Source organism: Sciurus vulgaris, assembly GCF_902686455.1.
Source record: "Sciurus vulgaris genome assembly, chromosome: 5".
Lineage (NCBI taxonomy): Eukaryota > Metazoa > Chordata > Mammalia > Rodentia > Sciuridae > Sciurus > Sciurus vulgaris.
The window spans coordinates 66972684-66996744 of NC_136465.1; the positions used below are offsets into that span (position 1 = coordinate 66972684).

Here is a 24061-nt window from a genome sequence, read left to right on the forward strand (position 1 = left end):
ATATAAATTCAGTTCTAGTACCTAGTCCATTTAAACAATTTCTAGTTAACAGAAATATCACCAGGAATCTTTTGAGAAGAAAATAATTTCAAAAGCTTTCCAAATTTTTTAGGATATATTTGTGTAGTATAGCAAATGGAACCTGAGGTTTGAACCAAATCTTTTTTTCTATGTGAATTTCAGGGAGTTATTCTGAGTCTCTTAATCTGTAAAATAACTCAACAGGTATTGTTTGGTTTGATACTCGGGATTGATCTCAAGGGTGCTTTACTCCTGAGCTGCATCCTCAACCCTTTTTATTTTGAGACATGGTTTCAATAAATTTCTCAGGCTGGCCTTAAACATGGGATCCTCCTGCCTCAGCCTCCTGAGTGACTGGGGGTGCGAAGTGTGTTGTGCTACTGCAACCAGCATCACAGGACTTTCTTTTCTTTTCTTTTTTTGAGAATTAAATGAAGTAAAACAACCAGTTAGTAAATAGGAAACACTTGACAACTATTAATATTAAAAACTTGTTCTTATTGATTTATGTGCTTTTGCTAGTTTTCATGTACATTATTGTTATTAAAAAGTCTTATGAAAGTAAAGTACTGTACTTTTCTGAAATACTTTGTAAAAATGTTCTTAGAAAAAAATAGATTTGGTTGTAGATAGAACAAGTTGACAAGTTATTGAAAAAAGCCCCAAATAATTTGGTTGTATTTTTCCTCCTCTTAGTGATAATCTGTTCTCATGCAACTGTATTTCTGATCGTAAACATTTCAGGCTGGGGTATAATATGCTCAGTGGTAGAACATTTGCAATGTGCAAGGCCCCTGGGTTCAATCCTCAGCACTGCAAAACAACAACAAAAACAAATTACATTAACAAATTTAATCAATGGCATTAGACTCCTTAAACAATTTGCAAAAGGGTAAAAATCTATAACTATATTAAATAGCATCTTAGGTGACTTCATGGCAAAATTAAGAGATACAGAAATTAAATATACCTTTGAAATTTGTTAGATTGTGCCATTTAGTGTATTCTCAAGGAAAATTAGTTGTAGATTTTCAATGAGGAAGAAATCTGCTGCCCCCCCCTTTTAAATTGTGCTATAAATAACATTTTGGCAGCTTTATTACAATGAACTTTTACAAGTTATTTTTAAGAATCAAAATAGTGCTAGTTTGGACCTTTGTAATTGGTCATTGTGTTTGGTTTGTATTTGAGACTCAGAGGTCCAATTCCAATTCTTACCTTTCTTTTAGGTCATTGGAATTTCTTTTATCCCTGGGGAAATGTTAACTGCTTGTTAACAGAGATGCACCTGAGTTTATGCACCACACTTTTTGGGAGAGGGGGGAGGAGGGGAATGGCATCCATGAATTCATTCAGTAAATAAGTTTTGAACAAGCCACTATGTTAGGTTATTTGGTGCTAAAGATAGAGCACAAAGTCATTTTGTCACTGCTTTTTCATGAACACAAGCCTCCAAAGGCTTATTATTTGGGGATAAAATTTAGTATATGTTGCTGTGATTACATGCTATGTGAAAGAGGCATGTACTATACATAGTTTATAAAAACAAATGGGATGGGGCGGGAATGATTTCACCCTAGAATTGAAGGGCTGTGAGGGAAGATGTCACAAAGGAAATGACATTGACATGGTTGAATTGAATGACTGGGAATTAATTCAATAGAAAAGGTTGGTAGAAAGGCATTCTACATAGCTGGAATAGCATATATGAAAACCTGAGGTGGGAAGGAACATGACATGTTGGGAAAATGGAAAAAATTAGTGTAGCAAGAAATTAGGCTAACGGGTTGGAGAAGTGCCTCTGGGTCACTGTAATTTGCAGCTTTTCCTAAAGTCTGTAGAAAGATATTTACAAAGTTAGAACTCCAGCTGTGTGACGTATTCTGAGTTTAGAATTGTTCATAATAAACAAAATTGTATTTCTAAGAATTAATTAATAGGCATATTGTAGAATTGTGTTAAAAACATTCTGGCATCCATAATTTCAGACAACAAGGGACTGGAAAACAAGGGTCTGTGTGGAAAAAATTAGTTTTAAGATTATTAAAGGGATCTAGGAGAAAGGGGGATATCTTAGAGTAGGATGGGACAGTTGAGAAAAACATAAGTAAGTTACTTTTAATTGTTCAGAAAGAATGTACAAACTTAACATATTTTTAAAACATTTTTGAAAACGTGGAAATGTAGGTATGAAACAAACAACCTTTAAGTAGACTTTACATTAAAAGTTGCAATGTGGAATATTTATGCTACAGCCTTATTTTATATCTAGTGATAATTTCTGGCTAAAGTTAAATTCCAGTTGAAAGAAAACATTTCACAATTGAATATGCTGTATTATTTTAAATTATATAAGAATTTTGTGAAAGCTGTATACCCAAATTATTCACTTAAACTTTTAACATTAAGCTTTTAATATTCTGTACTGTACTACATTATCTTGCATAATGTATGGTCCCAAGATTCCAAGTGACTTACTGTATATATTTTCCAGTAGTTCTAAACTGTGAGTAAATAAGTAAATTTAAATAAACAGATTTAAATTTCATAGCTCATCATTAGAGTTTTTTGGTTTTTTTGGCCATGCTGGGCATTTGAACCCAGGGCTTTGTGCTTGCAAGGCAAGCACTCTACCAACTGAGCTATATCCCCAGCCCATCATTAGAGTTTTGAGTGCCCTTGCCTCCAGTCTATAAGGCATATTTCCAAACTTGTTGTTAGTATTTTTTTTTTTTTTTTAACAGATTCTTATGGTCTTAACCATGTAAAGAAGCATGTGAATTGAACTATGAGGATTTTCATGTTCATGAACTCGATCCTTAGGTTGACCTGCCAGTAATGGTTCTTCTCTTATTATGGTTGTAACTCTAGCTTGGGCACACACACACACACACACACACACACACACACGTTGGATCTTTTGTGATATACTGTCAGTGCACCATATTTTTTCCCCTTTACTATATTTAATAAGATCATGACTTCCTCTTATTGTAAGATCTAGATAACAAGAGCCTTGTTTCTGATATTCATCATATCCTGTGTTGTGTGACACAGAGCATCCACATATTTGTTAAAATTTAAGCAAACATTTAGAAAATATACATAGTAAATGATAAAATGAAAATGAGTGTTATATATTACAGAAGATAGTACTTTTAAAAGACCATTAAACTGGTAGATTTAAAAATATCACTTAGTGTAGGTAAATATACTTCATTTGGTTCATGTGATTACTAATATAATTTAATTGACTTTTCACAATTTAAGATTTTATTGGTTCAGCCATACTAAATCTTCAGAAAGTTTAGGAGTGTATAAGGGTCAACAAGTGACCTAGATTTTTATTGTTTCTATCTAAACTTTCTTTAAATTGATACACTTAAAAAGTATATATTGAGAATCCCTTTTGTCAGTAAGTGGAAAACCAGACAAGCTGATTAAAAAAGAACGACTGTAAAACATCAGATATTTTGAAACTGTTCTTTCAAATGCATAATTGAGCTTATAATAGTGTAAAGTTGATCTCCCAAGTTTAAAAACTGAGACTAAAAACTAAAGTAGGGAAAATGTAAGTAGATATTAAAAGGCTTTTTAGCAATAGTTGCCAATCTTGTTGACCATGAGGCATGGTTTTGTCTCACTGCAGATGAAATCTTGAGCCCAAGCAGGAATTGGAACTGATATCTAATAAAGTCAGTTTTCTTGAAGAGCTACAACTTTAATGAAAGAACATACCAGAGAAAAGTTTTGTTTCTGAGACAGGGAAAAGAGCTCTAAGAAAAAAATTTTCAAGTCAGCTGAAAAAGTTTATGCTGAGACTTCATAGCCAAGGAAATGCAGTCACACATGTGTGAGATTTCAAATTTAAATCCATTGATGAAGTCATGGTGGACTATTAATATCTCTAAGGCACTAGATCTAAATAAGTGCAGAAACTGTATACAGGGATATACCAACAACTGAGAATATATGGGATTCCAACAGACAAATCACAGTTTAAGCCAACCCCATCATCCAGTATTGTAAATCACATGAAGAAACCACTATAAATAAATGTCAGCAGCCAAAGTCTTTGGCAAAATTAGACTCCTGGTTACCTCAAATAAAATGACATGGAATTGAGCCTTTATATTTTAAGCTAGGTGCAGTTGCACACACCTGTCGTCCCAGTTAACAGAAGCTTAGGCAGGAAAATCACTTGAGCCCAGGTGTTACAAACCAGCTTTAGTAACATAGTGAGACCCCTCTCTACTCACCACCAAACTGAGTATCTTTTAAAAGAGTTATAAGAAATTAAAACACTGATGCTGTTGGAAAATGAATTGAAATTAAATGCTAGAGAATCACCACCTTCTTCCCATCATTTGGCTTTTCAGATACTTTGACTTGTCCTTCGGCTGTCTCTTCTCTGGAAAAATGCATGATTTCAGCGATAACCAAGGGTCCAGTAGCTCTGCCACCATGAATGTGAATCTCAGTGGGCAGGGAATATGACTTACATTGTTACAAGGCACAGCCTTTGGTTGGGCAGTTGGAATAAATGTAATAAAGGGATGTGAAAGTGGGGTTTTGTGGTGCATTGAGAGAGCAGGTCAGTCTTTAAGTTGTATTTTGAGATGGAGCAAAATCTAGAGAGAAAGTTCCAAGGAGGGTGCTGGGAAAAACTTGTCTGTTCACAAAGCAGGAATGAAGTGGAGGTTGGAGGGGATCATTGCAAACTGATTAGCATGGATCATAGAAAGATCCTTGTGTAGGGTTACTGCTAAGTGAGGGAAAGGACAGCTATCTCTCCTATAGGCATTTGGGACTTGTGAGATGGCCAGAGAATCCCTCTCCTACTGAAACCTTTGATTTTCCTAGCCTTTTTCAGTTTTTGACTTTTTTGTTGCCCGCCCCCCCCCCCGCCCCCCTTTCTCCGTTAGCTTTGTTTTCAATGCTAATGGGGAAAGTAGGGAAAGGAGTGGTGTCTTGAGTTCCCTTAATCCAGCCCCCTGGATGGTTACTTTTAGTGACAGACTAACTGCTTGACCCTACGTTTTATTTTCTTTTGGATGTCCAAATATATACCCCAGCCCTCCCAGACTTGTAGGATCCATTGGAAGTGTCTGGTATATCATTATCTCTCCTTTATTTCTGGAGCAGGGGATGAGACCCTGCCATATGTCCTTTGCACCCCTCTTGCCTTTGAAGATTAATTAATAATAAGAAAAAAGAGGTAATAGCAGGTTAAGTATAACAAAATTAGTGAATAAGAAGGTAGATCTGAGAACATTGTCAAAAAGTAGCTGAAAGAAAAGCTAAAAGAAGTTAAAAGATAGAATGGAATAAGGTCATACACATTCTCCCTCTTCTTCCCCCACCCCCCCATACAAAAAAACCTACAAAGAAGAGAATGAAAGAGGGGTGGAGGCAGTATTCAGAAAGATTATAACTGAGAATTTTCCTGACTTTTAAAAGACAAATACTTAGAACTTTTGGTTTGAAAACGTCAGTGGTTCCATTATATATAATGGAACTAAAACTAGATGCGTGGTGGAGAGGTTACAGTAGAGAAAACGAGTCTTCAGAACAACCAGAGAGAAAACACAGATAACCTACAACTAATGGCATTTATACTGACATTTATGGTTGAATATCTTGAAAATGCTGAAAGAAAATAAACCAGCCTAGAATTCTGTATCCACCTTAACTATCATTCAAGAATGAGGATGAAATAAACTTTTAATATGTCCTAGGATTCTTCCACTAATGAATATTCACTGATAGAATTTTGAAAAGTAGATTTCATTTCAAAAAAAGATAGCTGAACCCAGAGAAAAGGAGTAAGGAGTAAAATGGAATGGTGAGCAAAGATATATGGGCAAATATAAGCACATACTGTGTAAATGATAATTATAAAGGTGATTACTTAAGGAATAATGAGGTAAATACTAAAATATTAGGGGGAAATAATGTGTAAAAGGGGGTGGGATGATTGGAATAGTGACTTGTGATAGACAAATTATACTTCAGTAAAAGTGTTTAAAATTAATATACACTACATGGGGAAATATGTTGAATGAAAATATATACTATCTTAATATCATTCCAAGTAACATATTTTTAGTTAAAATTCTTAAAATATTGATAGGGTTTTTTTTTGTTGTTGTTGTCATTGTTTTGTTTTGTTTTATTTTGTTTTACTGAGACATGGTCTCACTATGTTGCCCAAGCTGATCTTGAACTCCTGGGCTTAAGCAATTCTCCTGCCTCGGCCTTCCTAATAACTGGTACTACAGGCACACATCACTGTACCCAGCATATTCCAATAGTTTTAACTGACTTACGCTGTAATTTCCATATTTTAAAAGTTAACTCTTTTCCTGGGAAAGTAGCCAAGATGATTTCAAAGATTGCATTGGAGAGGATTCAGCAGGAAATTGTCTTACTAGGGCTGCGGTATTTTCAAGCTCTTGTAATTAAGAAAGTATGCTGTTAGTGCAGGAATAGATAGACTGTTGGAATTGAATGTAGAGTCCAGAAATAAAACTGTACTTATATGGGATGACCAGGAGAGAAAGAATTGTTCATTGGACTGGGGTAGGGGGGATTGGTTGATGATGTAGAAAAAAGTAACAACCAATTCCTCTTTTACCTAATGAAATAAATTCCTCACCCAGTAGATTTCCCAAATGTGGCAAACAAAACAAATTGATGTTTTAAAAAGGAAAAAAAGAAAAATCATGGCCTCAATGTTTAGAACTGATAACACACAACCCACCTTGCACATAGTAAAAGATGTTTTAAGAACTTTAATTCAATTTGTCTGTAAGCCAAAAGACATTAATAAGCAAGGTGAAAGTACAGACTACAAATTGAGAAAAGATATTTGTAATTTATAAAACCATTAAAGGATTGATGTCAGGATAAATGAAGAACTCTTACAAATTAGATAAAGAAACTTGAAATTTGTCTTCTGTGGACAGCTTACGGAAGAGGAATCCTAAGTAGTCTGGAAAGAAAACAAGATTACTCAAACTTACTATTGACAAGAAGATATAATTTTATACTCATCAGATTAACAAAAAAGTTAATGTCTGATACTACCAAGTGTTGTCAAGCATTTATATCAGGAGGCTATTTTAGTTCATTCAGACTACTGTAACAAAATACTTTGGATGGGGTCAATTTATAAATAATAGAAGTCTTACTTCTCACATTTCTGGAGCCTGAGTAGTTCAAAATCAAGGCACCAGCAGATTCAGTGTGTCTCTGCTTTGGGATGATGCCTTTTGCTGCACTCTCTCATGGCAAAGAGAGCTGAAGGGATTAACTGGCTCCCTCAAACCCTCTGATGAGGTCACTCCTATCATAATCTTGGGGGTTAAGATTTCAAAATGTTGGGCTGGGATTGTAGCTCAGTGTAGAGCGTTTACCTACCCATGTGTGAGGCACAGGGTTCGTTTCTCAGCACCATATATAAACAAATAAAAATAAAGGTCCACTGACAACTGAAAAGATATTTAAAAAAAAAAAAAGATTTCAAAATGTCATTCAGACATAGGAAAAACACAGGATTACAAAGGAAACTGTATTAAAAGTTATCAATGTTTTTAAATAGTTATCACACAGCAGGCATCTCTAATGCATGGTGAGATCCAGTGGTAAGTTTAATAACTACCATATTTCAAAATAATGATTCATGTAAACGATTTTGAACAATCTGTAACCATTTGTTATGTGACATGAAAATATCTAGGTCTATTGGTGACCAAAATCACAGGTAATGCTGAATGTTGTTTACATTTGTAATTAAAGGATATGTTAAATTGTAATTAAAGGATATGTTAATTGTAATTCAAGATTAACAAAATACTTATTTTCATACAAGTTTGTGAGCTCACTTTAAATAAATCTGTGGACACATGTTAAGAACTGATATTCTGGGGGCTGGGATTATAGCTTAGTGGTAGAGCACTTGCCTAGCACGTGTGAGGCCCTGGGTTCTATCCTTAGCACCACATAAAATAAATAAAGGTATTGTGTCAATATACAACTTAAAAAAAAAAGGGAACTGATAGTCTATGGATAGTTATATATATATGCTCAAGAAAATTAATGTTACAACATTGTTGCAGTATTAACAAATAAGAGCCTAAAGATTCCTCAGTAGGTGATTACATAAATTATGATATATTCAGATATTTTACATGAGATATAAAAACCCAGATGGTTTAATTCAGGATGGTGGTAATTCAAGGGTAAGGAGTAGGAATGAGGAGGGCAAACTACTTACATAGGGAGTTTTAAGCTAGATCTATAATGTTGAATTGTTTAACAACATGTCAGACATTTTACGTATGCTAGGACAGTTTCGATTTTAATTCACAAAACAATTCAGTTTGTGTGTATGGAATGTTGTCAAGGGACAAATAATTTACATGCTTTTCTCCTGCTTTGTCTGAGATAAGAAATAAATTATTTCTATGAATAATCAGGTACTTTAAATATCTGATGAAATCATACCTGTGAGTTTACCTAAGTTTCACAACAATCCTGTGATGTTAAATAAAGAAAATTCCAATTAATACAAAGATAGAACTATAGTTTTTATTTAGATCTCTCTGTCTTCAAAACCCACACTCATTCTATGATTTTAAATTGCCTATCTGTGGCAACTGATGACCAATTTTGGAAGTAACAAGTTAACTGTACCTTATGAAATTGTGTTCGAGGTACACGGTAACAGTAGAGATACTAAAATAATCTCAAGCATGACTTTATAATCCAAAATTCTCTTAAGCCACCTTCACCTAATTGAACCTAGGGGCACTTAGCCACTGAGTCACATCCCCAGCCCTTTTTGTATTTTTATTTAGAGACAGGGTCTTGCTAAGTTGCTGAGGGGCCTCACTAAGTCGTTGAGGCTGGCTTTGAACTTGTGATCCTCCTGCCTCAAGCCTATCAAACCACTGGTATTAACAGGCGGCATGGTGGCATGTGGCTGTTCTCATACTCTTAAGACAGACTAATGAATGTTACTAGTAATGTTAGTGTTCGTTTTATTTTAATGCTGTTGATCATGATTTAGCACATATTTAGCATCTAACTCTGCTATTTTTTAATTTTAAACCATGTTTTATAATTTGTAAACTACATTCTGTTTGGTTTTTGATTTAGATCGAAAATTAACAAAGTCTGAAAGGCAGAGATTTAAAGAAGAGGCTGAAATGTTAAAGGGCCTTCAGCATCCCAATATTGTTCGATTCTATGATTCCTGGGAATCCACAGTAAAGGAAAGAAGTGTATTGTTTTGGTGACTGAACTGATGACATCTGGAACACTTAAAACGTAAGTCCAGTAGTATTATAACAGTTGACCAAGAAATGAGAAAGTGTGAGGAGATTTGATTTTTCTTATTTTAGTCCAGCAAAGCCTCTTTTGTTACCCAGGCTAGTAAGGAAGGAATAATCCTTCCAAACATTATTACACTTGTATATTTTTCTACCCCCAAGGTTCTCTGATATATAAAGTGAGTTGATAATTATTTATGGGTAACTGTTGAAATGAGAAGTTATTATAGAATAAACCTTGTTATTTTAAGTCATATCGATTGGTGTTTTCTAAAACTGAGTGGCCAGAAATCAAATGTTAAGATAGCCCTCTAGTGGGTTAAAATGAAAATAAAACTTATTGAAGAAAGCCTGTTTTAAAACTTTCATACTGTTTTTTTGCTACATCTTTGAAACTGTTCTATCAGCCAAAAATTATACTATGACAGTTATCACTTAAGAATACTTTTAAACTCATGTCCTGTAGTGTCAGAATTGAAGGCAGAATAGCTAGACCTGTCATCCCTCATAGGGAAACAGCATGCAAAAATTCCATTACCCATTCTGAAGAGCTTTAAGAGTTGGAGAATACCTTTAGAAATCCCACATTTCTTAAGAGTATCTACTTGTACTGGGGATCATATTGTAAGTTATGTGGTATAAGTTTGTTATGGAGAAATTGGATTTTTAAAAATTGTCACTGTGCTTATACATTTCTCTTATATTACTTTTAGTTAATATTACTGAACTGATTAATTTCAGATTTGAAAACACAGTCTTACATTGCCTGAGTATGTTTACTTGCATGTGCCCTTGAGCATTCCACATTATTACGGTCGAAAAGGCCAAATATTTGGTTTTTTTTCCCCCTGAAAAGTCTTAATATTTTTTATTCAACTTCTCTGACTTTGTTTTATGGCAACATCTTTTCCCTTCTCATCCAGGCTTCTTGTTACTCACATACCTCTTTCTTCTGCTGGCTATACCACCTAGCACTGGATAAATATTTGAATGAATTTAAAAATAGTGACCAGATATGGTGGTGCACTCCTGTAATGTCAGAGGCTCAGGAAGGCTGAGGCAGGAGAATTGAAAGTTCAAAGTCAGCCTCAGCAAAAGGGAGGTGCTAAGCAACTCAGGGAGACTCTGTGTCTAAATAAAATAAAAAATAGGCCTGGGGATGTGGTTTAGTGGGTAAATGCCCCTGAGTTCAATCCCTGATATCCAAAAAGAAAAAGAAAAAAGAATAGTGGGTTAAATGTATGTATGTCTGTATCTTGAGATTCTTTTCACTGGTATAGATACCTAGTTGGTTATCAATAATAGTCTGTCAGACATGCCTAAGTGTACCCAACAATGGCTTATTTGTTTAAAACACCATGTTGAGACACTTTGGTAATGTAGTGAGCTGAGCCCCTGTAGAATGGATGACTTCCATCAATAAACTAAATATAGAATATAATCTATGCTGTTTCAATACATTTCCAAGTTTCAAAAGGAAAGGGCAACCTCTAGATAAAAAGCAAGGAGAAGATAATTCAGAGCCAAACAGGAGCTGATGTCTCAACAGTCTGTTGGGATTTCATACCAGGCATGATGCTTGAGGAGTTTTACTAGGGTTTTAATGCCCATTTAAGGACAAAAAGTCTTAGAAGTTAGTAGAGAAGGGAGCTGGAACTTAGCCAGTGTCAAAAACAAACAAACAAAAAAACCCCAAAATGAATAATACACAAAAAAGAGAACTCACCCAGTGAAAACTACAAAGAATTTTGCCCTGCTACCCAAGACTGTGAATGAGAAGGGGAGTCCTATGAAAAATAGAAATTCCTATTTTCTTTTCCCCATTTGCCTCTCTAGTATGTATTCTCCCACCTCTTATGTAAATGATTCTCTAATGTTTAATAGTACCTGCTTGGTGCAGGAAACCCAAGCCAAAGAATGCATGTCAATATTGATCCAGAACACAAAAAACCTTCCAGGGACATTTTCATAGTTCACTGGTTACACCATCCATAGACAGAATAGTTTCCAAAGAAGAAGATCTCACAATAGAAGTATAAATCACATCAGTAAAGATGAACATACAGAACCATATAGTAGCACTGCAGCAATTAAAGATACTATGGACAAGACTAAAAGTGATCATATAATAAGTATATAAGGATGTCAGTGAAGATATATTAAAGAAGTATATAAAGTAAAAAAGAAGGCATAGAAGCCATAAGGAAATAATAGGATTTCTTAAAAAAAAAAAAAAAAAAGAAAAAGAAAGAAAGAAAGAAAGAAAAAGAACATGCATAATTGAAAAAGGTCAGAGAAACTTCTAGAAATAAGAACAAATCATTAAAATAAAAAATTCAGTGATTAAACAACGGTAAATTAAAATAAGAGTAATGAAGAAATCAGTGCACCAGAAAGTAGAAAAAGAGATAGAAAATATTTAAAAAAATAAGATGTAGATTGAAAATGCTTATTAGGTTTAATTAGCATTTTAGGGAATGAGAAAAACAATATTTGAGAAGGTAATGACTTATGATGATTTCTAAGCAGGTAGATTAAACATATCCATATTCATATCTGGAAGAATATGTACAGGTACAGAATAACTAGAAACATTACCAGCATTTGGAGAGGCAAATCAGGTGAATGTAACAAGAATCAGTTCCAGAAATATGCTTTGTGGACTTTTTGAGTCTGTGTTTTTATTCCTCATATATAAATACAAATATAAACACCCATACCAGAAAAATAAGATGAGAAGGTATGGATTAGATCACTTGGATGAGGAAATGGAAATAAATTTAGATTTTTTTTTTTTAAATGAGGTAAAATTCACATAACAAAGTAAATCATTTTAAGGTATACAGATTACACTGGAATTTAGTCCTTTCACAATATTGTTTCACCCTCACATCTATCAAGTTCCTAAAACATTTTCATCATTTCCACAGAACACCTTGTGCCTATTAAGCACTTACTCCTCATTTCCCCCAAGCTAGTATCCATCCATGGGATTGAGGGAGGGGGCTTAAAAAACATTACTATCATAACCATTTTTAAGCTTACTGTTTCACAGTGTTAATATATGCACATTTCTGTGCAATCTCCAAAACTCTTTTCATCTAAAACTAGAAGTTTGTATCTATGGACATCAGTTTCCCCTTTCCCCTATTCCCTGGCCACCACCAACTGTGATGGGATCTTACATAGGTTGCCCAGGTTGTCCTGAGATTCCGGGGCTCAAATATTCTCCCATCTCAGCCTTTGGATTAGTTGGGACTTTATATAACATTTGACCATATCCAGCAAGGTAATAAAACCATAAAGTATGTGATGTGACCTTTTGTGTTTGGCTTCTTTCACTTATGTTTGGAGGATCATTATGGTATAGCATAACACTAACTTCATTTTCTTTTATGACTAGTAATATTCCACTGCATAGAAATTCCTCAATTTATCTATTCATCAGCTGATTCACGTTTGGGCTGCTTCTACCTTTGACTGTTTCATAGCAGCACCATTATGCTGCTATGTATACATGCGATCATCTCTTTGGAATATATGGCTAGGAGTGGAATTGCTGAGTCATATGGTAATTCTAAGTTTAACTTTTTCCCTCCATACTGCTAGAAATTGAACCCTTGGCCTCATTCATGTGAGGCACGTTCTCTGTCATTAAGCTATACCCTGAGACCTATGTTTAACTTTTGAGAAACTACCAAACTTGTTTTTTGCTTTTAATGGCTGTCTTATTAGATTTCATTATGGATTTGTTTCCAATTTCCCTGATAATGTTGTTTCACTTTTCATATACCTATTGGCCATTTTTATATCTTTCAGAAAAATGCTTTTTTCAAATCTTCTATCCACTTTTAACTGAATTTGCTTTTGTTGTTTATTTGTAAAAGTTTTTCATATATTCTGAAAGCTAGACCATTATGAAATACATGATTTGCAATTATTTTCTCCCATTCTAAACTTTGTCTTTTACTTCCTTGATAATGTCTTAGGATGTACAAGTTTATTTTTATATATTTATCTTTGTGGGAAGGGGGGACACCAAGCATTGAAACCAGAGGCACTTAATCACTGAGCCACATCCCCAGCCCTTTTTAATATTTTATTTATTTTTATATTTTATTTAGTTTTGTATGTGGTGCTAAGGATCAAACCCAGTGCCTCGCTTGTGCGAAATAAGTGCTCTATCACTGAGCCACAATCCCAGTCCTTATAATTTTATTTTGAGAGAGGGTCTTGCTATGTTGCTTGGGGCCTCACAAAGTTGCTGAGGCTGGCTTTGAACTTTTTTTTTTTTCCATTTTTTTTTATTAAAAATCATAAATTTACATAGGGCAATGTTTGATTCATTCTGTTATTTTTTCCCTTCCCCCCACCCCAAACTAATTCAGCCACATTTTTTTTTTTTTTTTTTTTTTTTGCAGTGTTGGGGATCAAACCCAGGGGACTTGGGCTTGCAATGCAAGCACTCTACCAACTGAGCTATCTCCCCAGACCTGGCTTTGAACTTTCGATCCTCTTGTTTTAGTCTCATTCACTGGGGTTACAGGCTATGAATTCTATTCCAGTGGTCCACGTAACTATCTTTATGCCACTATCACAGTGTTCAGTTACTGAAGCTTTGTGGTAAATTTTGAAATTGGCACTGTGACTTCTCCAAATTTGTTCTGCTCCCCCCCCCAAGCTCTTCTGCATCAGTCAAGATGGTTATGTGGTATTTTTCCTCTGTTAATGTGGTAGATTGTGTGATTTATTTATGTTCTTAGTGTTGAAGTATCCCCAGCATTTCATTTCATGAATGAATTCCACTTGGTCATGGAGTATGATGCTTTTATTGCATAGTTAGATTTGGTTTGCTAATATTTTGTTGTGGATTTTTGCATCTATATTTATAGGAGACATTGGTCTCTAGTTTTCTTGTGGTGTCATTATCAGGACAATCCTGGTTCATAGAATGACTGAAGGAAATATTTCCTCTTTTTTAACTTTTTGGAAGCATTGATAGGGATTTATGTTAATTTTTCTTTAAATGTTTAGTAGAACTTACCAGTGAAGACATTTGATCCTGTACTTTCTTTTTTGGGGGAAATTTCTTAATTTTTCTTTTTTGATACTGTGGATTGAACCCAGGGCGCCAAACCACTGAGTCCACAACCACAACCATTTTATTTTTTATTTTGTTTCAGGGTTTCACTAAATTGCTGAGGCTGGTCTGAAACTTGGAATCCTGCATCAGTCTCTGGAGTTGCTGAGATTAGCTGTTGGGAGATTTCTTAACGTTCCATGAACACTTGAGAAAAACTGTATTCAGCTCATTTAGTGGTGTATTCATTGTATATGTAGGTTAACTTTAAGTAGTTTATAGTGTTCCAGTCTTCTCTTTCCTTATTGATCATCTATGTAGATGTTCTGTCCATTATTGAAAGTTGGGTATTAAAGTCTTCAGCTGTTCCTATAGAACCTACCATGCCTCCTTTCAGTTTTGGTCTTTGTTTGCTTTGCTTCATTTCGTGTATTTGAGGGCTCTATTGTTTGTATGTATTTACCATTGTAATATTTTCTTGATGAATTGACTCTTTTATCAAAATATAATGCTCTTTATCTCTTACATCAGTCTTTTAGTATATTTGTTTAATATTAGTTTAGTCTCTTACTATTTGCATGGAATAACTATTTCCATTCTTTCATTTTCAACCTACTTGTATCTCTGGATCTAAAGCTAGTCTCTTGTAGACAGCATAGAGTTAGTTCTTTTTCTAAAAATTCATTCCATTGAACTCTCTTGTGATAGGAGAGTTTAGCATATTCACATTTACTATAATTAGTGATAATGAATGGCTTCTGTCATTTTGCTGTTTTTTTCTACATCCTATACCCTTTTTTATTGTGTTCATTCCTGCTTTCTTTTGTACTTAATTGATTGGTTTTTTTGTGTGCGTTTGTGTGTGGTATATCTTGTGAATCCTTTCTCATTTCCTTTTTTGTATATTTTCAGATATTTTCCTAGTGGTTACCATGAGGATCACAATTAACATTGTAAATTCCTAACAATCTAGTTGGAAACCAACTTTAGCTTTGCTAGCATACAAAAATCTCTGTTCCCATACAGCTTTCATCCCGTTTCATGTTATCTCAAATTATCTTTGTAGATGTGTGCCCATCAACTTATTTATGATTATCATTTTATGCATTTGTCTTTTCAGTAATATAGGAAGTCAAAGGAAGAATTATAAACCAAAATACATTAACAATATAGTTGTCTTTACCAGAGGTTTTATTCCTTCTTATGGCTTCAAGTTACTGTCCAGCTCTTATGTTAGTCTGAAGGACTCTCTTCAGCCTTCCTTTTTTTTCCTCTTCTGTTGTCTTCTCTCCTTTTTTTCCCCCTTCCCTCCCAGGGCATCACACATGCTAGGAAAGTGCTCTTCAAATGAGCTACAACCAAGTCTTGATTTTAATTTAATTTAATTTTACAACAAGGTCTCTAAATTGCTGAGGCTGGCCTCAAACTTGAGATCCTCTTTCCTTAGCCTCCCAGGTGGTGTATACTACCTACCATATCCGGCATCCCTCAGTTTTTGTTTATCTTTCAGCACTTTAAATACGCCATGGTACTGCCCTCTGACCTCCAGAGTTTATGCTGAGAAATTGACTTACCACAGTAAATCACATCTCTATTGGTACTCTCAAAGTTCTCTCATAGTCTTTGTCTTTGACAGTTCTAATAGAACATGTCTTATTGGGAAATTTTTGCATTTATCTTTCTTGGAGTTTAAGTTTTTTTAGTGTGTAGATTAGTGTATTTACCAAGTGTGAGAAATTTGTGGCCATTATCAAATTGCTTTCTGTTCCCTTGTCTTCCTTATCTTTTGGGACCCTCATTGCTCATGTTTTTGGTCAGCTTGATGGATGGTATCCCACAGGTCTCTTAGGCTCTGTTCATTTTTCTTCACTCTTTTTTTCTTTCTGACCCTCAGACTGGATAATTTCATTTGACCAATCTTCCAAAGTTTGCTGCTGCTACTATGGGCTCAAATATGTTTTTGAAACTATTTAATGAATCTTAGGTATTGTGTTTTTCAGCTCCCAAATTGTGTTTGTTTTTATTTTAAATTTCTCTTTATTGATATTCTCTTTGTTGAGCTAAGACTTACTGTGCTCTACCACTTGCAACCATTATTCTCAGCATTTAGTTTTCCAGTTTTTAGAATAGGTATTATAATGATTCCTACTTAACTGTGAGTTGATTTAAATATTTCAGCTGATAACTGAAGCTCTGATTATAAGGGTAGGACTTTCCTTCAGAGTCAGTTGGTAAGAATCAGCCATAAGGAAGAACATTTCAGATTCCCCACCCCCAAGTGCCCTACCTGGTCAGGTACAGTATTTCTCTGGGGACACAGGCAGCAGGATCCCAAGTTCCAGGCCAACATAACAAGACCCTGTCTCAAAGTAGGGATGGGGGTGGGGTGGGAGGCATTGTCCTATCTGCACTGAAGACCTTGTCTCAAAGAAAGAGGGAGGGAAAAAAAAGGCAGTGTCTTATCTGCCACTTTTTTTCTCTCAAGTCGACAGGTTGTTGTAGCTTTAATTAATATATAACCATTATTATTTAATATAAATTAAATATAATATAATTAAATATATATTATTTAATTAATATATAACCATTTCTTAGTTGTATCATATAGCTTCTCTGAATTTGGAAAAGTTCCATTTGTGGAACTTCTTTTGTGGAACCTTTTCTTGTTCATGTTCTCTCTTTACAATGTTATAGCCACCATGTTATACACGTGTCCTGTAGAATAGGTTCCTAAAATGAAATGTGAGTCAAAGCTTGTGTGTAATTTCCATTTTAATAGCAGCTGTAAGGAAGGTATGACTTCTTCCTCCTGACTGGGATCATCTTGAAGATCTTTACCAAAATTATCTAAAACTAGGCCTTAAAGGTAGATAGGTTTTTTTGTAAGTAGAGAAGTGCTATGGGGATAGTAAAGAGAAAGAGATGATAAAGTTAACATTAAGCTACTCTTTTGTTTAAAAAAATAAGAAATTATAAGGATGCGTAATGACAAATATATATCCCCAGTATTTATCATAAAAATTTTCAGTTATACAGAAAAGTTGAAATAACTATAATGAATAACTACATTCTCACCCCCTAGATTATATCATTATGAACTTTTTGCTACATTTATTTTACCATAGTGTGTGCATCTATTCATCCATCAATCTATTGTATTTTATTCCAAAATAAACAATACATATAGCTATACTTTACCCATAAGCTTTTTAGTATGCTTTTCATTAACCAGAGTCACAGTATTTATAAACTTTCTTTTTCCAGTGAAAGTTACTTACGTTAAAAAGCTTAAGTCAGAATTATATATTTGAATTTTGACCAATGCATTCATTTGTGTAACAGGTTTTTTTGCAGGGGTGGGGTGGGATTGAACCCAGGGGTGATTAACCACTGAACCACATCCCCAGTCCTTTTTTTGATATTTTATTTTGAGACAGGGTTTCACTAAGTTTCTTAGGGCCTCCCTTATTATTCTGGCTTTGAACTCGTGATCCTCTTGCTTTAACCTCCTGAACTTCTGGGATTGCAGGTGAGTGCCATGGTACCCAACTCAGAACTTTTCCATCATGTTAGAAAATGTTCTTAAGTCCTTTGCCAGCCAGCCCCTACCGTACCCTTCAGTGATAATTATTTTGATGTGTTAAATTTTTTGTTAACTTTTGGCATTTTTAATTGACACATGTACAAAGATAGATGTCCCTTCAACTTAGTGATTTCACTTCCTTTGGGTATGTTTATTTCCTTTAGATAGTAGTAGAATTGCTGGAGTGAAATTGTAGTTCCATGTTTTTCTTTGTTCTTTTCTTTTTTTGAGTACCTCCTTAGGTGTTTGCCATAATGGTTCTACTAATTTACATTCCTACCACAGTATATAAGGATTCCCTTATATTCACATACTTGCCTGTATTTGGATCTTTTGTCTTTTTGATAATAGACACTATAAATTGAGCAAGGTGAGATATCTCATTGTGGTTTTGATTTGCATTCCCATACTGATTAACATTATTGAGGTGTTTTAGTTTGATTTTTGGGTACTGGGGGATTGAACCTAAGGGCACTTGACCACTGTCAGTGCCAAGTTCTTTTTATTTTTTATTTTGAGACAGTGTGTAAGTTGTTAAGATTTTTGATAAGGTGCTCAGCCTAACCTCAAACTTGTGATTCTCCTGCATCAACTCCTGAGTCACTGGGATGGCAGGTGTGCACCACTGTGCCTGGCAATATTGAATACTTTTTAAAATAGCTGCTGATTATTTGTATGTCGTTTGAGAAATATGTGCATTAAGTCTGTTGCCTTTTTTTTTTTTTTTTTAATTTGCGTACTGGGAATTAAACCCGGGGGCATTTACCACTGGCTACCTCCCCAGTTCTTTTAATCTTTATTTTGAGACAGGTCCTTACTAAGTTGTTTCTGAGACTGACCTTGAATTTGTGATCCTCCAACCTCAGCCTCTCAGTCTGCTGGGATTATAGGCATGTTCTGCCCTGCCTGGCAGTTCCCTTTTTTTCTTTGTTTGTTTGTTCTTTTTAGATATACATGACAGTAGAGTGCATTTGACACATTATCATACATGGAATATAACTAATTCTAAATAGATCCCATTCGTGATGTAGGTCGAGTCACACTAGTTGATATTATATATGAACATAGGCAAGTTATGTCCAGTTGATTCTAGTGGCGCTCAACCACTGAGCCATATTCTCAGCCCCTATTTTATTTAGACAAGATCTCATTGAGTTGCTTAGCACCTTGCTTTTGCTGAGGAAGACTTTGAACTTATGATCCTCTGAGCTGCTGGGATTACAGACGAGCACCACTGTGCCCAGCTAAATTTCTTAAGTAGCCTAGAAATTAAACCCTTGTCAGATTTATAGTTTACAGATATCTTTTCCCATTCAGTAGTTTTTCCTCTTCATTTTGTTGATTGTTACCTTTGCTGTGCAAAAGCTTTTGTTTGATGCATCACCTGTGTTTTTCTTCTAGTGGTTTCATGGTTTCAGGTTTTACATTTAAGTCTTTAATCATTGTGAGTTGATTTTCATATGTGGAAAGAAAAAGTTTTAATTTTATTCTTCTGTATGTAGATATCCAATTTTCCCAGCACCATTTTCTGAAGACTACTTTCTCCTACGCTTGTCCATAGCACCTTTATCAAAAATTGCTTGGCTATAGATGTGTGGGTTTTCTTTTAGACTCTCTGTTTTCTTCCATTGCTCTGTATGTCTGTATTTATACCGGTGGCGTGCTGCTTTGATTATATAGCTTCGTAGTATGTTTTGAAGTCAGGTAGTACAATGCCTGTTTGTTCTCTTTGCTCTGGATTGCTTTGGCTCTTCAGAGAGTGTTGTGTGTGTGTGTGTTTACATACAAATTTGGGGGGTTTTTTTCTAGTTCTTTGAAAAATGTCATTGATATTTTGATAGCGATTACATAATACATGGATTGCTTTGAGTATTATGGACCTTTTAACAAAATTGATATTTCCAATTCATGAATGAGGGATGTTTTTCCAATATTTCATGTTGTCTTCTTCAGTTTCTTTCATCAGTGCTTTATAATTTTCATTGTGTAGTTTCACTATCACTTCTTTGGCTATATCATATTTCAAGGCTTTGTTTTTGTAGTAATTGTAATTCCTTTTCAGATAATTTGATGTTTGTGTATAGAAATGCTGATTTTTGTATGTTGATTATTTCCTGCAACTTGCCAGATTTATTTATTAGTTTTAATAGTGTTTTGGTAGAATCTTTGCAGTTTTCTATGTCTAAGATCATGTCACCTGCAAACAATGACAATTTGACTTCTTGTTTTCCAATTTGGATTCTCTTTTTCTTTCTCTTGTTCGATTGCCATAGCTGGGACCTCCCATTCTAGGTTGAATAAAAGTGGAAGTGGTCATCCTTCTCTTGTAATAGATCTTAGAAAGCTTTCAGCTTTTCCCCATTCAGTATGATGTTAGGTGTGGGCTTTTTATTTGTGATCCTTATTAGGTTGAACTGTATTGCTTCTATTCCTAATTTGTTCAGAGTTCTTAATACAAAAGGAAGTCAGTTTTATCAGATGTCTTTTCTACATCTATTGAGATGATCATATGGTTTTTGTCCTTCATTCTGTTGATGTGGTGTATCATGTTTATTGATTTGTGTATGTTGAACTGTCCTTGGATCCTTGGAATAAATTCCACTTAAACATGATTCAGTCTTGGTAAAGTGCATATATTCAGGAATTTGTCCATTTTGTCTAGGTTATTAAACTTGTTGGTATGTTCATAGTAGTCTGTGTCAGTTGTAATAATTCCTTTTTGCTCTGACTCTTGTTGTTGTTTAGTCTCTCTCTCTCTTTTTTTTTTTTTTTTTTGTACTGGATATTGAACTTAGGGGTACTCAACCTCTGAGCCACATCCCCAGCCCTATTTTGTATTTTATTTAGAGACGGTGGGTGGGGGGTGGCAGATCCTCAATGAGATGCTTGGCACCTTACTGTTGCTGAGGCTGGCTTCCCCAGCTGCTGGGATTATAGGTATGTGCCACTGCACCTGGCTTTTTTTTTTTCTTAATCTCTTTAGAGTTTATCAATTTGGCTTATTTTTGTTTTGTCTGTTTTGTTTTACTAGTACTGGGGATTGAACTCTGGGCATTCTGCCTCTAAGTTATATCTCCAGCCCTTTTAATTTTGAAAACAGAATCTCACTAAGTTGCCCAAGCTGCCATACTTCTTTTTTGTCCTCCCAAGTCAGTGGGATTACAGGTGTGCATTAGCACATGCAGTTACTTTATCTTTTCTTTTTCTTTTTCTTTTTAAATTTTTGATTCACTGTACACAAATGGGGTACAGCTTTCATTTCTCTGGTTGTACATGATGTAGAGTCACACCATTTGTGTAATCATACATGTACATATTGTAATGATGTTTGTCTCATTCCATTATCTTTCCTTCGTCCCTCCCCACCCCTCATTTCCCTCTACATAATCCAACATTCCTCCATTCCTTAACCTACCTCCCTTGCCCACCCCATTATGTATCAACATCCACTTAACAGAGAAAACATTTGGCCTTTGGTTTTTTGGAATTCGCTTATTTCACTTAGCATGATATTATTCTCCAACTCCATCCATTTATCTGCAAACGTATAATTTTATTCTTTATGCTTGAATAATATTCCATTGTGTATATATACCACAGTTTCTTTATTCACCTATTGAAGGGCATCTAGGTTGGTTCTACAATCTAGCTATTGTGAATTGAGGTGCTATGAACCTTGATGTGGCTGAGTCACTGTAGTAGGCTGATTTTAATTCTTCTGGGTATAAACCAAGGAGGGGGAGAGCTGGGTCAGTTGGTTCCATTCCAAGTTTTCTGAGGAATCTCCATACTGCTTTCCAGAGTGACTGCACCAATTTGCAATCCCTACAAAGTATGAGTGTACCTTTTCCCCCACATCCTTGCCAACACCTGTTGTTGCTTGTATTCTTGATAATAACCATTCTAATTGGTGTGAGATAAAATCTTAGGATAGTTTTAATTTGCGTTTCTCTTAAGTACTAGAGATGTTGAACATGTTCAACATTTTTTCATATATCTGTTGATTGCTTGTATTTTTTCTGTGAAATGTCTGCTGAGTTCCTTGATTGGGTTATTTGTATTTTTTGGTGTAACATTTTTTGAGTTCTTTATAGATTCTGGAGATTAGTGCTCTATCTGAAGTGCATGTGATAAAGATTTTCTCCCACTGTGTGGGCTCTCTCTTCACATTGTCGATTGTTTCCTTTCTGAGAAAAAACTTTTTAGTTTGAATCCATCCCATTTATTGATTTTTGCTTTTCTTTCTTGTGCTTTGGGAGTCTTGTTAAGGAAGTCTGGTCCTAAGCTGACATGATAAAGATTCAGGCCTAGTTTTTCTATTTGGTGCAGGGTCTCTGGTCTAATTCCTAGGTTCTTGATCCACTTTGAGTTGAGTTTTGTGCAGGATGAGAGATAGGGGTTTCGTTTATTTTGCTGCATAAGAATTTCTAGTTTTAAAAACCAACTGTTTTTTTTTTTCTTTTTTTTTTTTAAGGTCTTTATTTCATTTCTTTATATTTCTTCTACTTTTTGGTTTGGTTCTTGTTTTCTGTAGTTCCTTGAGGTACATTGATAGGTTTTTAATTTGAAATCTTTCTGCATTTTTGATGTAGACATTGATTGATATAAATTTACCTCTTAATACTGCTTTTGCTATATCTGATACATTTTGGTATGCTATATTTCCATTTTCATTTATTTCAAGAAATTTTAAATATCTTTTTAATTTCTATCTTGATCTGTTGATTGTTCAGAAGTAAGTTAATTTCCATGTATTTGTATAGTTTCCAAAGTTCTTTTTGTTTTTGATTTCTAGTTTTATCACATTGTAGTTGAAGGATATACTATGATTTTAATTTTTTTAAAGTCTAGACTTTAAAAAAAAATAGTGTTATTTTTGTTTGTTAATTTTTATGTGGTGCTGAGGATCAAATCCAGTGCCTCACACATTCTAGGCAAGCACTCTATCACTTAGCTACCCCCAGCCTAGTTGAGGCCTTTTTTTTGTGTGGCCTGCTATCTTGGAGAACGTTCCTTGCTATTTAAAAGAATAATAGCTGTTCAATGGAATGTTCCGTTGATGTCTGTTAGGTTCGAAATTTGGTCTTAAAATTTAACTTTGCTGTTTTCTTTGATTTTTCTGCCCGTATGTTATGTCTGTTGCAGAAAGTATGGTATTGAATTATTCTTCTATATTTAAGAGTCTCTCTCTCTCTCTCTCTGCCTTTAGATGTATTAATATTTGCTTTATATTTAGGTGCTGTGATACTGGGTGCATATGTATTTATAATATTTTAATGTATTTTTAATCTGTAAAACCACTTATGCTATTAATTTTAATTACTAACCCCATGCAAATAAAATAGAATTTCATCTTAGTTCTACTGGTAACTTTTCAGGTTTTTAAAAAAATTGAATGATTACTCTAGAGGTTGCATTTATAGTCTAACTCTTCACAATTTGGTGTTCATACTGTATACTTTCAAATAAAATATTTAAAAATTCTTACATAATTTATTATGCTTATTCCTTTTGATTCTTGTTTTTTATACTATAATTTTCATATCATGCACTTACATGTTTTATAGGCCTTCCCAAACTGTTAGATTTCCCATTAAATATTCAAAGGTATTTTACAGATATTAAGAGGAAAATCTATTCTTGTATATTTAACATTATTAGTGTTTTTCAGTGTCCCATTGTATATTTCCAATAAAACGTGCATCAGAATGCATTCCCCAAACTATCTTACCAGCAGTGGGTAGCATTAGAAATTTCTATTCTTTTCTGCTAGCGTTAGCTGGACTGCATGGACTCTATCTCACATATACATATTTCAAAGATCTACTAGAGATTTGGGCAGGGAGAATATGCAGAATCTACTTCTACTTTTTGGAATTTCCTCCGTTCTTTTCAAGATCTCCACTGTCGATAGAACTTTCTTCAGTAATGGAAATTTTCTAATATATGCACTAAAAGGGTACTGCTTGCTACATGTTGCTTTTGAGCACTTGAAATGTGGTTGTTACAACCGAGAAATGGTATTTTTAAATTTTAGTTACT

At 34.5% G+C, this 24061-nt stretch overlaps 1 protein-coding gene across 1 annotated transcript in view; it reads left to right on the forward strand.

The window, feature by feature from the left end:
* Positions 1-24061, forward strand: part of WNK1 (WNK lysine deficient protein kinase 1) — a 141927-nt gene that overhangs the window by 40296 nt on the left and 77570 nt on the right. Inside the window, 2 exon segments of the mRNA XM_079139877.1 lie at positions 9184-9291; positions 9294-9354. Of these exon segments, the coding sequence (XP_078996003.1) occupies positions 9184-9291; positions 9294-9354 (169 nt within the window).